The 18753-nt window shown below is 36.1% G+C and overlaps 1 protein-coding gene across 1 annotated transcript in view; it reads left to right on the top strand.

Moving 5' to 3' along the window:
• The window catches only part of UBE3D (ubiquitin protein ligase E3D), an 80942-nt gene that overhangs the window by 15959 nt on the left and 46230 nt on the right, over positions 1-18753 (top strand). The window contains exons 3-4 of the mRNA XM_072408571.1: positions 1546-1636; positions 16528-16753. Coding sequence (XP_072264672.1) covers positions 1546-1636; positions 16528-16753 — 317 coding nt within the window. The remainder of the gene's footprint in view (positions 1-1545; positions 1637-16527; positions 16754-18753) is intronic.

Raw genomic sequence — 18753 nt, 5'->3', positions numbered from 1 at the left:
GCACAGGGGTATATACCAAGAAGAGGGAGACTTATATATATATTAGTAATATTGGGGGATTAGCACTTGCAGCGAGCGCACAGAATATTTTGGAACAAGTATTGCTCCAAAGTAACACAGCTTTCTTCAGCATAAATAAACAAAATGTGAGAGCACAGGGGTATATACCAAGAAGAGGGAGACTTATTGCAAAATATGCCAGGTGATCCTGACTTGTGCCATGGCAGGTAAATAGTCATATTGAAAAGGAGAGGGAATTGTGGCCTCCTTCCCAGAATACGCCAGGGTTCTCCCCAGGCCCTTTTAGCTGGGTGCACCGCTCGGCACCTTTCAGCACCCACCCGGCTGTTTTTGGGTGGTTATTAAAGAGTTGGGTCACAATACAGGGGCTGCCACCCACCTACAATTTCTTCCCGCCTGGCTTAAAAAAATTTCTGGGTTGAGCACCGTATGCCCTTTCTTTTTTTTCTTTTTTTTAAAGAGCCCATACTCTATATAAATGGGAAACATATCTTCTGTCTTGGACCCATCCCTGTAGACCTGTACTGTACTGTGCTTTAACAAATACAGAAAAATACTTGTTGGAACGTCCAGGAATTCAGTGATCCCCTCACGTCCTATACTCAGCTGATGCCTCTGCTGCACTGTTATCCCACACAGTACTGTCGGTTTGGCCTGAACAGGGCTGACAATATTGCTTGTGATTTTAATTTAGTGTAGCAGTGGCACTGAGTTATAGGCAAGAATTTAAACAAGAATTAAAGAGCTCACTGGATGTCTGACAGGTCCACGTGTTTCATGTGTATCTAAAGACACTAAAGCAAGGAATTTATCATGTATTGCAGAGATGTACTATATATATGTATGTGTGTGTACTTTGCCCAGATATGCACTTGAAATACTTACTGGTCCCCCTGCCTGCACCACCATTGTTTGCTTTCTACTATTGCTTTGCTTTTTGTCCAGAAAAGTTTTCAGACAGAGGTAGTTATTTAAGAGAATGAAGCTGGGTAGTGTAATCGGGGGGACAAGTAAGAATTTACTATGTTCTTGTGCAGGCACTTCTATATTCAGCAGAGACTGGTGATATTTAAACAATATGCTGACTTAAAAAAATCTTGCCTTGTTTTTACTGTCCCTGACCTAGTAAATGTGTGCAGATTTAAAAAAGTAGTGCATTTGTGAAGTCATTGACAGAATACATTGACTAAGGATGATGGCAATGTCAGAGCCATTGCTAAGCCACAATTCTCCTTGAAGGCTAAAGATGATTTAGATTCCATTGTTACTGTGAAGACATTTGTGATGTTACTGTACCCAAAAATCCCATGACAATGAGTGCCATCAGTTCACTAGAAGGCTTTTTCATGATCCCATTCTTTTTCCCGATCTTGTTCTTATCCTGTTTTCTTGTTTTTCAAGTATAAAAAATGATCACCTGTGTTCTATCACTTCATATGCTTCTTGTAGCTTTTAACTAAAATTTGCAACTTGTTTATATCATTGATATACTGTTCATCCATTGTTATATTACCTGTTTTACAGAAAATACTCCAACTGTCAAGGAAATGCTGAAATGTGAGGGACAACACACATTTTACTGCCAGTCATGTGGAGCCATTATTGTCAATCAACAGTAAGATTATTTAAATATTTCAGCATAGTTTATCTTGTGGTGTTGTGTAAATCCAGATAAATATCACATATCAGTTGAATTGTACCTCAGTTTTTTTACAAATTATATTTAGAAAGCTTCCTGCATTGCTTCCCTCTCCTTAGTTGGCTTGTTATCTGTGACTTTGCATCCTGACACTAGGAAAGTTCTACCTGTGTTCTTTCACCTTTTGTAATACTTCCAGCTCCCAGTGCTCAAAGCACCACCTAAACAAGGCATGAGCAGATTGAATTAGCAACTCAAAAGCAAATTAAATCAATTTGAAAGTAAATGTGCCATTAACTTGCTCCAGGTCAGATGTGAATAGGCCTAACATTTTGCAGACAGTTGGCATAATTATTTTTTTGTATCGTATTATACTTTATTATTCAATAACCTAAATACACTTGTAGAAGTTGCATTTTCTTGCAGTGATATCTGTGCTTTTGTAAGAAATAGAATACATTTGTTTGAACAATGTGTGATTTCACTCTGTTGGTAATGTATGCATTATCTATACTGGATAATGGATTTATTTTCCTTTTCCCTTTTGAGTGTCTCCTTTAATTTCTTTATACTTCTGAGCAGTTTTATAAGCATGGAAGGGCAGAACTATACGTCTGAGCTCATTGTAATTAGTTGTATACTTAGGTAACACAGTGCAGTTTTATTGATATACGAAGATTAGTCATGAGATATTAAATGTGTCCTATACTACTAGTTTGCCTTACTTTGGATGTTGGTGTATATTCTGCCATGAGGATGTTCCACTTTATTTAAGTCCGAATGCAAACCTAATCCAATATTATGACGATGACAACAAAAATAAACTTTATTTTACGGGGGAGTTTGTCTGTTTTTTCCAAACCCTTTACCAGGGCTAAAATGTGACATCAAATTAATGAATAAAAAAAAAAAAAAACAATACTAACAAAAGTAAGCATGCATAAAAAAAAATAATAATAATAATCTTTCCATACCTATATCTTTTGAACACAGAAAATCAGCATGCATGTTTTTGGTTATTTTTAGAGAACAAGTTGCACAAATATATATAAATACAGATTTTAATTATTTGTAGATCTGAAAGCAGGTCTATAGATAGCTATGTTACTGTATGAAAATCTGATAATATGTGTTCCCCAAAAATTAACCAGTAATTACAGTTCTACGTTCACATCCTGCAAGAGAGAGAGAAAAATATCCAGATTATTCCAAATACAGAGAGAAGCATCGCAGTGTATCCCCCTATACTCCATCACAGTCGGTGTGTATGTGGGTCGATATATTATGCCCACTAGTGCTCCTTCTTCCACTCTTCTAGGCAGGGACTCGTCTGCTGGCTACAATGGAGGAAAGGCAGATGTCCCTCCCCTACCTCCTCTTCATCATAAGCAAAGTTCACTGAGGTTGACCCTTACTAGAGTCATGACATCATGTTTTGGGGGGGGCACAACACCCAATGAGCATTTAATGCTGTACAGTATGGAGCTCATGTGACTAATCCCCGACCCTGCACCAGCTTCTTCCAAAGCATAATATATTTTTTTTTTTTAAATAAGGAAAAGGATTACCTACGTGGCAAAAAAATAATGGATTATTCATATCTAATTATAAATAAAATGTGTAATAAAAATGTGTACCATAAACATAAAATACTAGATTCTAAAAAAAAATGATGACTCAAAAAAAATTATTCTGTGAGTATACTAATATCTCCAAATAAAATAAGTGTATGGATTCTGCATTGAACAGAAAATCTTGTAGGTGTGGATGAAACTACTATATTTACCTACCTAAGGTGCGAGTTTAAAATAATATATATAGATATTATTTGAGTTCTGGAAGATGCAGAAGATGAATTGTGTTTAGTTTTAGCGACAGAGGGTTTGAGCAGCATCCATCAGTGGTTTAGACAGTACTCAGTTGTGCTCATGGGCTGTACTTAAATGAAAGAAGTCACCATGGAAGGGAGGCTGGAAAAAGACAGAATTTTGTTAAAGGAGAAATTTAGGGGGCCAGGTCTGCATTACTGACCCTGAATGGTGAATGGGTGGAGAAAACAGTGAAGGAATAGGGCGGGAGGTAAATCAGGTACTTGCAGGTAGGTGAGTGATCTAAACAAGGAGAACGGGAGGCAACAGGGTTATGATGTTAATAGAATTTTGATTGTGGAGAGAAAGTAGATCTTTATTGGGCTGTAAATATAAAATGTTACTGAACGTACATAAAATAAGAAGGAGACCCATTATGAAGCATTGGCTGGAATCTACAGTTCCGTCACATCTCATACAATTATTACATTCTCTTATGGTGATTGATAAAACTGAAGCTACTCAACATCTTGACACACATCCCCAATGGTTTTTTGGAGTCTGGATGCCTTTTCTGCAGGAAACGTTGTCACCCACACAATTAAACGATATTATTGAGCTTTTCTGATAATCTATTTAGTAGGACCAAAGAAATTTAAGCAGTACTTAAAGCTGTCTATGCCTATTTCCTATAAAGTTTATTGACCTCCTTCCCATTCTTTTTTATGTTTTTTGTCAACATGCAACACTGCTCTACGATTGGACTATAATCACTATAGAAAAAAAATGTGGAAAAAAAGCCCAAAAAGGTTCCAGCACCATCAATCCACTTCACCAAGCATCAGTTCTGCTTCCCGAATTCTTCCTTTTGTGTTGTCGTAACACCTGCCTTACTCAGGATCAATGCATGTAATGTGATTGAAGATCCTCTGACCCTGCCAGCTACTCTGACCCTTTTACACCCTTTTCACCAGCCAGTGTGGGTATTGTCATCTGTTTGGGGTTTAATATGCATTTGTGGCGGACTACAGATAGTGGGAATTTAGTAAAAAACTAAACCTACCATAGTTTAAAAATGTCATATGTGCTAAATGTATTTTGTAATGTTTTGAATGTTTAGATTTTCAACAAGCACATATTTTGAGGTAATTTTCCAGTGCAAAGTTCCTAATACAAGTTTGTACTTACATATTTTAATATTACATTAAACATAAAGAGTTTTAAAACAGAAACTCAAGCTAGCTCATAGTGATGTTGTGGATTTTATGTGTTACAAAACAGATTGTTGGCAGACTGATAGATAACGGTATGCATTCTAGAAGCATAAGTACAAATATTGATTAGGACTGCATAAAAAAAAAGCAAAAAATGGATGTGTAATAAACAAATATGGCTGCCATAATCTATATAAATAAATTGCAAATCATACAAAAAAACACTCATATCACTTTTAAGATTTGTCGAAATAGCTAAATTAGTTTACCTTTCAGACAGCTTGGTCTGGGAAAAGAATAGGAACATTTGAATGCAATATATATATATATATATATATATATATATATATATATATTATTTATTTTTTTTAATAAATAGTGTTCATTTCAGTATATTGGTATATGTACTGCATAAAAATGTCTTCTTTTTAATGACTCGGCTGTGCTGTTGTATGCGATTCTTACAGACGGCATAGTATGATGTCTGTCAGTGCTGAGTAAAAGCAAAAATAGTCCATTTTAGGAGACTGTACAGCATCTGGTATAATCCGAAGGAGAACACCCTGCACTTGTCTCTGTCATTGTCAGTTCTGCTGCTTGGACAGATAATTTAAATGTAATCCAGTTTGTAAAACTTCTTCAGATATGTTGATTTATTGCCATAGTGGGAGTAATTGAATCATCACTTCATTGCCATTACACGGGGAGCCTGACTTGCTTTGTAACACTCGGGTTTGTGTTGATTAAAGAGGATTCAGCCAGGGAATGTAGAGTACTGACAGATGTTTTGCTTGAGTAAAGTATGGAAAGAAATAAATAAGAATGTTGTGCTGTTAATACAAGAATAACTGTAAGACAGAGACTTGTATAGACAGCAAAATGGAAAATGATGTGGTGCAGAATGACTCCAGTGCGTTTTGACCATTTGTTTCTTTTATTTGTGTATACTTTAATATGAAATCAAGGCTTGTTCATTCTGGTGTCTTTTTAGGTTATTCTAGCTGTGTAGGCTTTTGTCTGTCAGCTATTGTATGTTGTTGATAGCACAATTTTCATATAATGAATCAAAAGTACTTGGTGCATGGTACCCAGATGCAGGGTTTTAGGCCACCTCTAGCATCCTTATAGCACCAAATAGCCATTGTCCATATTCTTCACACATGTCCCATGCATGCTGCGTTGTTGACCTTTGTGCTTAATACTTTGGGCGTGAAGACCCCTCATACTACCCTGTTGCAATTCATTGGAGTTTGTCATCAAAGACTTATACCTTATGAACTAATCTTCCAAACACCCTGAATATCTCCTTTGCAGATCTCCTGTGCAGATCCCCTGATACCAAGCTTCTTTCTATACTCATCTTAACAGTGCATTGAGGCTAACTCAAGAGAAAGACTGTTTATTGTATATGTCAGGGCCAAATCAATATCAACAGTGAATACATGTGCAGTGTATCTTTGCAATACATGTGCATTTCAAATGAATTATCTCTTTAAAGACCCTGCAGATACAGAAATTACTATTTGATCTACCAGAAATGCATTCAGTTCAGTGCTCTGTTGTGGACCAACTACAATAAAGTCATAGGCCCCATACAAACCTTAGATGATTGTTGCTGGAAACTATCTTTTGAGGTCATTTCCAGTGAGAGATAAGCAAACAAATGCTGTATACACAGCACGATTCTGTTCAATGAAGATGGGGAGGGGGAGGTTGAACGAGTGGCATTGGTTGTTTCACAATAGGACGTTAACCAATCCACCATGACGGATTAGGAAAAGACGCTGTGACCGATGTACATGTCAGATTTTCACCTCAGACAATTGATTGTGCTTGTTTTAGTTGAAAATCTGCTATGCCTAAAGCTTTAAGCTTAAAGTTACATTATACTATGCATATGTCTAGTCTAGTATACATACTATGTCTGTTCTGCAATAAAGGATTCTTACCTGCCTCCCCTGCACTGAGCTCATTTCTGCCTATCCCCTGATGAATGAACCAGGTGCTTATTCGACCTGGCATAACCATGAAGAAGGTTGAAGTCCCAATGTCAGTGCCAGCATGAGTTCAAATCATATTGCTTTATGTTGTAAGGGCAGTTCTGCTTTCATATCGGCCACAGTCTTCGTAGAATATTCTTCTCCTTGCCAGCATGCGGAGAGAAAGCAGCGATCTCTCCTGTCTAAGTCGGACTTAGAGCTTTCCAAGTAGTAGAGAGGATGAACTTTGCTCATTTCTGTGCTAAAAGCCTGACTTGGTATGAAGTGCATTGGACCTCTTCATTGCTTCCTCAGAACAAGGGTCCCACTGCAGCTGGTGACATGAATTAGGCTTTTCTACAGACTGTGGTTGCTTTAGAAAGAAAATGAACTGTATAACTTTTAGTTTTGATTCACAAGGGAATGTATTCATCTTATTTAAATTGAAATTTCAGCTGGGCTTTACCTTCTATTATAATTTACTCAAAAACAAGCAAGTCCAATACATTTGACATTCTGTTTAGGATGTATAGCGACTCCTTTGGGGAGATGATCTGGCATGCCTGGAGTTGGCCTTTACTGATAACATTTTTATATGTTTCTCACTCCTTTTTATTCTTCTTACAATTTTTTACAATTTTCCAGCTTTTGTGTGGATAGGAACTTGAAATTGGCAGCATATATTTTTTGTATCTTTAGCTGCAGGGGTAGATCACAAAACCTTCTTTTTTATTGTCAGTTTACTTACCATGAAATACAAGGAATCAGACTGTTCTGGTGTGGATGCCATGGACAGAGGGAGTGGAATATAGGCAAGTAATGAAACGGTCCCTGGTGTGTAATTAATCTTGTCTCTCCTTATGGTTTCATTTGTTTATCAACACATAAATTACAAATTGATGTTTTTGGCATGTTACTGTTGCTAAATTAATATGTTGTTCAAGCCAGAGTTTCACAGTGACAGTTGGGCATATGCAAGAGTCTGAATACTCGCTCCTAAATTGTTCTAGTTGTGCATGCTTTGTAATAAAAGAGCCCTCTAACTTTTCACATGTGCTAATTCCCATAAGCAACATGTTGGAGACGTTATGTAAGCAACTGCAAGGCTACAGGTTACTTCAGACAAAATATAAGAGCAAAGTAACAATCCAATTTGAAGATGAACCCCAGGCAAAAAGCTAAATATGAGATACACAGAAGAAATGTGTGTGTGTATTACTCATATAAAGATTCAGTATGTGTATGTATTATATCAGGTCCTGCACATCCGATACCTATTTGAGGACAAATCAACATTTGGGCAATATAGCCTGGCCTAGGATCTCCTCAGCCTGTGATTGGACAGCATAGTAACACTTCTATAAAGGCCATTAATTTGTACCTACATTTTGTTAGAAAGCTCATAGAATTAGGTGACCGACAGCATGCAATGCAGTAGGGCCCTGATTTGCTATATTGCCAAAGCAGTGTTTGTAAAGGTTTTTTTTTTTTTATAAAGTTGGGAAGAAGTAGAAAGTTTTTATTGCTGTCTGTGTCCTAAAATTAAAGATTTCTCCTTACTGTCCATTGATGACAGTGGCCAAAAGGACAGATAGAAAGGTCACTAGAACAATGTTTCTAATAAAAACAATGCAATAATGTTCCTGTTCCAGGTTAGTTGGAACTGTATTTTTTTTATATACCGACTGAGGTCAGTCCAAAAGCAAAAATAAATTCCAGCACGAGGAGAAAAAAGAGGGAGAACCCCATGGAAGGAGGGATGAAGGAAATAAAAGTAAAAAAAAGCGTTTACAGCCGCTATCTAGGAATTGCAAGAGAGCTGTGGCATGTGAAATGAACACTAAAAGCATACAACAATCTTTATTCACAGCTACTATTAGATGGTACGTCAAGAGGAATAGTATGAATGACTTTTTGTCTTTAACCTTAGGGTTGTACTGGTGATCCAAAGCTGAAGAAAATCAAAAAAAAGTATGTCAAAAAGATTAGATTAAAATATTACATATGCTGCTGTTGATCCAGCATTCTCCATCCTTTCTTATGCCTAATGAACAATCACATAGGGGCATGCACTTGTTCCACTATTCTTGTACTTGGAAGCATGCTTTCTAGAAGGGAAGCATGTCATGTGTTTTTACTGATATACTAGGCATATGGAATTGGATTTATAAGTTAGTGACATAAGCATATTATGAAGAAGATGGAGACCCAACCCTTGATATATAACATAGTATTGTAATTGTGGGAATCCTAGGAAATGTGGGAAGCCCTTTAGACCCACCAACCATTCATGATTTGTGGGTGCTCACAAAGAGTGACTAAATTGTGTTGCTGTGACACTCGTTACTTCTCTTGATGTTTGATGACCGCCCTGTGCTCGATTTTCTCGCATCTAAAAAAATCACCAACATACAATTTTTAAATTTGTTTAAAACAAAATATATAATAGATATACCTATACTTTTTGGTCAAATTTCATCTAAGGCTTTATATTTTAATAATTTACAGAGTTTTCACAAATATTTTTATTATTTATATGTTAGGCTCACTACTTGTCAAACAGCCCTTGTATGACATTGTTTGTTATTCTTGCAGACAGGATTGGGAAGTGTTTGTTTAGTACATTCTCCCACCATAATGATTACAGCTGGTGTGTGATTCGCTTTCAGATCCCTTGGGGCTTTTTGTCACACAATTTGTTGTCATATATTTTACTACATTTTCCAGCATTGGTAACATATATGAATATAAGGAAATCTGTTGTTTTAGTAGGACCCATTCCTACATACAACATTGTGCTTCTGTGTTAGGAGAAACCCCCTGCAGACCTCATTATTTTTATTTTTAACTCCATTTTATGATCAGTGGAAATGTACATAGAAATAGAAGTTTTTTTGAGGGCACATTTTTGAGGGCACATTAATTTACATGGCAACTGCAAGCATTATTGTGTGTGTTCTGGTGTATGCAGGAATGAAAAAATTATGTTTGCAGATCAAAATATGATATTTCAACCATTTGTGTTGCATATTTATAGGCAATTTGCATAGCAATTGGCTAGTTCAAGGTAGGTTACATGTTTATTCTTTCTGTGCAAACTATTATATATTTTTTAAACTGCATTTATAAAGCACCAACATATTAGGCAGCGCTTTACATTAAATAGGGGTAGCAACAAAAGACAGACACAGTGACATAGGAGGAGGAGAGAACTCTGCCCAAAAAAGCTTACAATCTACGAGGAGGGGGAAGTATTACACAACAGGAGAGGAGATATGGAATGGTGAGTGAGTAGTCAGAGTTTAAGAGACAGAAGAAGACGCATGGGCAAGTTTGAAAAGATTTTAAGTGCTCTTTTAAATGAGCAGAAAGTAGGAGCAAGCTGAATAGAATGAGGAAACCATTCCAGAGTCGGAGCAGCTCTAGAAAAGTCTTTTAGGTATGCATGTGAAGTGGTTCTGTGAGAAAAAGTCATAAGTAGGTCATTGGACGAGCAAAGAGAGCAGATGGGGGGTATTTTTCTATCTGGTCAGAAAGGTAAGTGGTACAAGAACTGTGGAGGGATTTGAAGGCAAAGTACTGCAGCTTGAATTTTTTTACTTGGGTAAAATGGACGCCAGTGCAGCAAATTGCATAGAGAGGCCGCAAATGTTGATAAGTTGCATGTAAAGGCTGCTGTTGGGCCAATGTAGCAAAATCTAAAAGAGATAGATGTATGTATTAGAAAGGTATTAACAAGTGATGGGGGATGTACTTTCATGTAATTGGTATGTGGACATGGGTAAATGTAGTAAGAAGTGAACTTATACAAGTGAACAATGTAAATGTGTTTTACAATGTGTTTTCATTTCATACTGTATTACTGTTCCTCCCCCCTATTTTATACTCATGAACGCCTTGGAAGTGGAAGTAAAAATCACTTATTGTATGCACAATAAAAAAAAAAAAAAATTAAAGACCAGATTGAAATGATTAAATCCTGCTCAAGGTGATTGTGTATATCCACTTGTATGCAAACTTTTTTTTACATAGGATACAAGACCAGGCATTCATCCCAATATCAAGGGGATGTCAGCAAAACAATTTAGGGTGACATCTACTTCATGGGATTTGTGATGCTGAAAGAATAGACATATGCAGAGCTATACAGCACAGACATTCAGAAACACACTACTGATCGTTTATAGAAGGGTGGCCAAATAGCCAGAAAGGCAGTTTAGGGTAAACTGAATTGGCTTTCTCATAGCACTGATTTGCTGCATTTACTGAAATTGCTTTTTATTAGGATTATGTTTGTTTATTAGCCTGTCTAGCTGCTCTACTGCACTTTATATATAGTTCAATATCTATACACACATAAATTGTAGGGATTGAATACTGTGCAGAACTGGTACATTGTAATTCCAGAGAATAATAGGAAATGCTCAGAATAGTTTTACAATACAAAGTTACTTCCTCGAATGTCCCCATTGGTTGAGCCCCTAAAGAACAGAAGAGCTGTACTGTTCACCAACACTAAACTCTGGATATTTCCACTTATTCTGTCACCAGCACACCACTAATGCACAGATGAAAGCTGTTCTTAGTGGTTTTTGGCTGGTTTGTGTTTTTTTTGGCTTTCTGACTTTTTTTATCATTCAGAAAATAATAGAAATCATTTCAGTTTTCTACATACAGTTAGGTCCATAAATATTTGGGCACCTTTTCAAATTTTGGTTCTGTACATTAACACAATTTTAAATGAAACAACTCAGATGCAGTTGAACTGCAGACTTTCGGCTTTTATTTAGTGGGTTGAACAAAAAGATAGCATAAAAATGTGAGGAACTAAAGCCTTTTTTTACACAATCACTTCATTTCAGGGGCTCAAAAGTAACTGGACAATTGACTCAAAGGCTATTTCATGGGCTGCTGTGGGCAATTCTTTGGTTATATAATTATCAATTAAGCAGATAAAAGGCCTGGAGTTGATTTAGGGAGGGTGCTTGTATGTGGAAGATTTTGCTGTAAACAGACAACATGCGGTCAAAGGAGCGCTCCATGCAGGTGAAACAAGTCATCCTTAAGCTGCAAAAACAGGAAAAACCCACCCGAGAAATTGCTACAATATTAGGAGTGGCAAAATCTACAGTTTGGTACATCATGAGAAAGAAACAAAGCACTGGTGAACTCTGCGACGCCAAAAGACCTGGATGTCCACGGAAGACAACCGAGGTGGATGATCGCAGAATCATTTTCATGGTGAAGAGAAACCCCTTCACAACAGCCAACCAAGTGAACAACACTCTCTGGGAAGTAGGTGTATCAATATCCAAGTCTATCTTAAAGAGAAAACTGCATGAGAAAGTTGCAAGCCACTCATAAACCTCAAGAATAGAAAGGCTAGATTGGACTTTGCTCAAAAACATCTAAAAAAGCCTGTTCTGGAAAAACATCTAAAAAACTGTTCTGGAAAAACATTCATTGGACAGATGAAAGCAAATATTTATGGACCTAATTGTAAAAAATGTCAACATTTCTTTGCAGAGGTTTGCTATATTTAGAGACACATTTATAAAAATGGGATGGCTGCACCACAAAAAAAAGAAGAAAAAAAAAGAGCTTCACACATTCATTAAGCATCACAATAGGCCTGATTTATTAAAGCTCTCCAAAACCGGAGGGAATAGTCTATCATGGACGAATGTGGGGGATCCAGCAAACCTGGAATAGATTTTTTAAAATCGTTTGCTAATACTTTGCAAATGTTTTTAATCCTTGCAAAGTCTATTCCAGGTCTGCAGGATACTCCAATCATGGAGGGCTGTCTGCTTTTTTGAGAAGAGAACTTTGAAGCTTTACTTGGATGTACATCAGGACCCCACGGTAAGCCTGTGCTGTGCACAAACAGTATATAGAATTAGACAACTTAAGCTAGGTTTAGGCATTTTTCAACTGCATGGTTAACCACATTCGACCGTTCAACCACTGGGCATCAGATGCATTTTCCAGAAGTTTTGACAAATATTTAGAAGCATTTACTATGTGGTTGTCAGGGTTTACATTGTGAGTTTATTCATTTTAACATGGGATATCTGCACCACTGCTTGTGTACACCAAACTGCTGGAAAAGACTGCTCAATCACTTATACAAGCATTTAAAAGCATGCCTATTAAAGTCTACAGAAACAGTTCATCAGCAGACTGCAGTAGGATACTGAACAAAGTGTCTCGCTAACCACACCACAGGCAAATGCCCAGCGTAATTTTATCCACTCCAATTCATTTCAGCGATAACCAGGACTTTGAGGACTGGTTGACACTGGTGGACTTCAGCATTTCTGCTGCCAAAGAACATCTGAACTTTTATGCACTGGCACTTGCAAAGTTATGTCTTGTTTTTTGTTTGTAAACTATCACATTATTCATTCTTTTACATAGTTTCATATAGTATGACGAACAGCAGACTTGCTCCATCTCAGATTAGGTTTATGTCTTAATGCAAACAAGAATAAAATGTAAGCAATGGCTAACAAGAGAGATTTATTACCATTTTTCCACTGTATTATTTCAGCACATTACAATGTCTAATATAATCCATTGAAGAAGATATACGTCATGTGCATTATAGAACAATTATACTTCAGTTTGTAGCGTAGGCTCTGCTACTTGTGTCTTCCAGTTCTCCCTTAGCACTTTTCTTGCAGTTATTTATCACTTGAATCTGTAAATCCCTGTCACCAGATGTCACTTTTGGATTCTAATGTAATTACAAGTTAAAAATGTAGGGCTGTAGATTAAATGACTGGAATTTTTATGTGTAGTCATAACTCTCAGCCACTCTGTATAAACCACTAAAATAGTGAGCTCTCATCAATCAGAGCAGCACCTACATAAATGACACCAGTGATGTATGGGAAATGTTTGTATGTAATTGGTTTTAGCTCCAACTATTACTAATGCTACTGTAATATTAGAGGTTTTTGGAGAAAAAAGGTTTCTTATCCCTTAAAACAGGTGATAGTCATTCCACCATATCCATTTGCTTAGTGCAGTAGTCTTGACAGATAATTGAGAAAGCCCAAATACCTCTCAGAAAGGGACTGTATCAGGTACAGCATGAAGGAGCCAAATTGTCACAAAGCAAGATACGTTTTTGTCCAGGTAGAGAAATTTCAACTGTTACCATAATTAAGGATGCATTACTGAGTACTTAGAGTAGGTTTTTTCTTCTCTGTATTGTAGTTGTAAATTATTTTTTTTCCCAGTACAAATGTACAAGGTCAAATGTTTTAAAGTACTGAAAAAAAAAATACTTTCTTGGTAGGTAGATATATATATATATATATATATATATATATATATATATATATATGTATTTTTATGAATGCAATTAGGACAGATGTTTGTCTCGTGGTGTGCTGTCAGTTACTGTATAAAATCTTCACAGTGAGTTAATCACAAACCAAGCAAGAAAAAAAATCCTTATGGAGCCTAGACATTCATTAACTTCTGGAGCAAGCTGTGCTTTGATATCCAAAAAGAAACGACTGCAGAGTTTGTCTTGGTCACTAACCACCTGGGTGGTTAACCCGCGCCTGGAAAACTTGCATTCGCCGTATAGGACGCACCCACTTTTCCCCCCCAGTTTTGGGGAAGAAAAAGTGCGTCTTATACGCCGAAAAATACGGTATATAATATACAAGCTACTGTACAGTTACATTACATTATACACTTTTTTTTTTTAAAGATTTTTTTTTTTAAGTTATATAAATTTTTTTGTACAGCTTATTATTAAATTTATTAAATTTTGAACATATTTCGGTGAGTTATGCCTAAGAATTAAAGCCTACAATCTAAAATAAATTTCCATGCAAAAAATGTTTTTTTTTTTTTTTCTTTTTATAATATTTTTTATAAATTTTTTTTTAAAGTTTATTATTAAATTTATTAAATTTTGAACATATTTCGGTGAGTTATGCCTAAGAATTATAGCCTACAATCTAAAATAAATTTCCATACAAAAAATGTTTTGTTTTTTTTTTCTTTTTCCTTTTCGCGTGGAAGTACGTGAAGTAGAAGATTTAGAACACCCGGCATTCGTGTATGCATCCCTCGATGATTCCTGATGATGTCAGTACATATGCCCATCGACGGGGGTCATAGCGGGAAATTCAAATATTTTGTATTGGATTCAATACAAAGTCCTGTATCCAATCCAATTTTTTTATTTAATTTTAATAACCAAGTTAATTTTTTATTTTTTTTACATGATTGTGTGTTTCAAACTTTATTATATTCAGGATATCTACTGGACCCTTATTCGGACATATTTCTGTAAGTTACAGGTCTACAATTTAAAAAAAAAAAAAATTCATGAAAAACAGTGTACTACTTTTGGTACAGAAATCCAGACATCAGTGAAAGCCCAGGTGGTTAAAGAGTTACAAGATATTGCAGAAGGGCTCAGTCTCAGCTGTGTTTAGCAAAAGATTTCTTCTTCAAGTCATACAAACTGCCCCCATCAAGCCTCCTTCCTGCACATGAAGGAAAGCGCTGTTAGTATCTAGGAGTCGTCTGTATGTCGGATGTTCTTAGCTTGGGGACTACGTGTGTGTGTGTGTGTGTGTGTTTGGCAGCAGTAAAGTAATAGTGTAAGAAAGAAAGTAAATCGAAACATCTGTTCTAGTTACAAAATGTTAAGTACATTTTTAAAACAATCTATCTATCTATCTATGAAATAGGAAATCGTTGTAACATACTGTAATATTTCTTTACAAAATAAATTTGTTAGGAGTTAACCAGGGGCTTATTTGATGGTCACCTGAAGCTACACCTGAGCTCAGCGGTACCAGGACAAAGGAGAGTTCTGGATGGGTTTTAAAAATCTACTGAAAGGGCTGCAGGAAGCAATGTCTAAGATAGTTGAGATGCTCCCCCTAATTACTATTACTTAGAGACAGATATATATGTTACAGTTTGTATCCATGACACAGTGTGATTATTTAGAATCTCACAGGCTAAATACTGTATTGTAGATCCTAAATTATACTTAAAAGATCCTTAGGGGATACCAAACCTTTGGGAAAAAATAAGTTTGATTATGATCCCTTAGTGAAGTTTTGTTTCAATTTAAATTCTTGCTACAGAGAGTTGTTTTTTGTGAGTCATAAAGAAAGATTGGTTCTTGCTTTGCTATATTGATTTGTTGTGTATTATTATAGCATTATAGATCTTTCTCAAAATAGCAAAAAAAAGTTTTTGTATTTTGTATGTGGATATGTGAGTACAAATGTGTCCACTGATATGTGTCATTAATTTTGTATGTTTAATAGGTATGGCTAATTTTTTTAAGGATAATTTTATTTACCACTACTAGAAGTATACAAGTGTATATGTATCTGTAGGAGAAGCTTTGTACAGATACTAGATTTTATGAAAAATCTACAAATTTTAGAGCTATCTCCTTATTGTTGATTACTGGGAGGGGAGCAGTGTGATAACTCATACTCTTTCTCTCTCCTCCTTAGAACAGTGCACGCTGTCTGTACATCACTTGTTCATGCTACTGTCACTAAAAGTTATCACTAACAATTAGTTTACTGTGACTTTTGGTGTTCTTACTTTCCTAAATTTTAGTATTATTATTGTATAAATTGGAAATAAATAAAAAGCTCCAATGAATTGTAAAATACCTAAATAAAGAAAAGGTCTGAAATTATAAAATGTATTTAAATGTAATAGTCACTTGAATATGTATGGTACGGTTTATTTTTGTGAAAACAAAATAGTGTAAAATGTAATGTAACTTGATCATTTAGGTTTTCATAATGATTTCATTGTATGTTATATAAAATGTTGACTGCTTTTTTCTGGTTTTGTTCCAGACAGTTTCTCCGAGTACTTCCTTTACCCACTGAAAACTGGAGCTCTTTGGTTGAAGAATGGTGCTGCCACCCTGATCCCTTTGCCAATCGACGTTGTCTGCCCAAGGTTAACGACTGCTTTCTGGGAGATACATTCCTTTTGGTGAATAAAGCAAATATCTCAGACCCCCCTGGAGAGACTAATGAGATGTCAGCTGTTCCTCATCCAGTTGATGCTAATGTCTCAGTAAGTTATTAGTGTTAATGACATCAACTAATTGGTACATTTATATTGCCCAGTATAACTTTATTATCTCAAATGAGTTTAGATCAGACAGGAGTGGGCTTTTAATCTTTTATTTTTTTCAGCTACTGTTTCCAAGTGCTTTTATCAAATTGTGGTTTGTGAGTGATTTGAAGTGGGCTATTAATTTTTTCTTACAATATTATGTTTCATAAGATCATATCTTAATGTAAAAGTCATAGTTTATAGTCAGCCCTGCTGCTACCAATATGTTCTGCTTTTTAACTAGAATGGAATAAGACAGTGCATGGATTGATTACAAGGCTTTAGTTACTAAAGCAAGATTAACCCTGATAAGTTACCAGTTTGATGTTTATACAACGGTATATTCATGTCACGTTTAGAATTCCTGTCATGTCCAGAATTTACTTAAACCTCTGTGATGTGAATGTAAGTCCTTGAAAGAGCATAATCCATGAGATCGCAAAACCCTTCCTTAAGTGCATGTTCACCGCCCCTGTGCCCACTGCAGCAAGTACCTCTTCCTTGAATATTCACTGCTACAGCCGAATGCAGCAAGTGTCCACTTCATTTTTTGCTTGATGCACTTCCAGCTTCTTGCCAGCCATTCCCACCAGCCATGACATGCCTTCATTGTACTGAGGAGCACAGAAACAAAGTGATGATGTCACTGTGTCTAAAAAAGCATATTGATAAGTGGAAAAATGAGTGACCAAGAAAGGCAAAATATTAACAGATTAAGATTCAACTTTAAAGTGTAAATCTGTTTACACAGATGGCCGTGCCTTTATGGTTATCATAGTCATAATCATTTAAGATCTATTTGTTCTTACAAACAGCTTGAAGTTTTTTCTCCGTTTGGTATTGTTTTTTTCCTTATTACCAAGTAACGGTTGTACAATTTGGATTTTTTGAATTTAGGATTTAACATTTAAATCTTTACATTTTAAGTTACACTTTATTCAAGTTCAGCTGTTTGTACAGCAGCAGAGATTGGAGCTTGACATGAATGCTCTTGCATGAAGCACTAACCTGTATGGCACACCAGCTGTAGCATTAGTGGACCGTTTAAGAGATGCGCTTCTGTCACAGTGAATCCACTGGGTTAGAAAATACGTACATTTGTATTGAACCTCTGCTGATAGCAGATGTCAACCAGAACCTTTCTGTAATGTGAAATATATGAAACAAGGAGAAATTGGGATACACAAAATGAATGTATATGGAAGGTGAAGGTTGTTAAAAGATGCTAGCATTCTTTTCATAAATTTCTAATTTCACAGTGTATAGCAGAAACTGTTTTTATTTTTTGCTTAGGCTTGTTTAGTGCTGATCAAACATTTTCCCAGAAATGGTATGGTTCTTGGCAGTCCTGGTATAATGTCTTTGCTTCCAGAGCTTTTACATTCAAGGAAACAGAGACTGATGTTGTAAAAACATAACTGTGTCAGGCAGGCATCAGGGCATTAGAGTGCATCTGCTGAAACTTTCATCCATCATTTTGACCATTGGTGTTATTTTTGGACTAGCGCCGGATTAAGTAACGCACACTGCTTACTATATATCTGCAATCCTAACAAACAGGAGACTCTGTTTTCCTGTTACCAACATTACTTGGTTTCTAAAAACATTCTAATTAAAGCAGCGGAATGTCGGTTGTTGTGCTTAGGTTCTTGTACCTACATTTCATTTGTGATTTGTTGTGTTTTCTATACATTTTAGCTTTTTTTTTTTCTCTTCATATTTTGTGTCTGTATAATGGCAATCATCTTCGTAGAGGTAGGGCTTCTCTTCCATGTGTTAAATCTGTTCCCTTGATGGCTGTTTATCAACTGTTCAGGTAATGATTAACAAAAAATGAAAGTGGAACAAAACCCTATTCATACTCACCTGTCCATTGCGAGTGCCGCCATCTTCCTTCTTCTCTTCCTCGTTCTGATCCTCAACCATTTTGATTGTCCAGGGTAATGTAAGGTTTATTC

This window comes from Pyxicephalus adspersus, chromosome 4, assembly GCF_032062135.1.
Source record: "Pyxicephalus adspersus chromosome 4, UCB_Pads_2.0, whole genome shotgun sequence".
Taxonomy (NCBI): Eukaryota; Metazoa; Chordata; class Amphibia; order Anura; family Pyxicephalidae; genus Pyxicephalus; species Pyxicephalus adspersus.
This window is presented reverse-complemented; position numbering and strand designations above follow the sequence as displayed.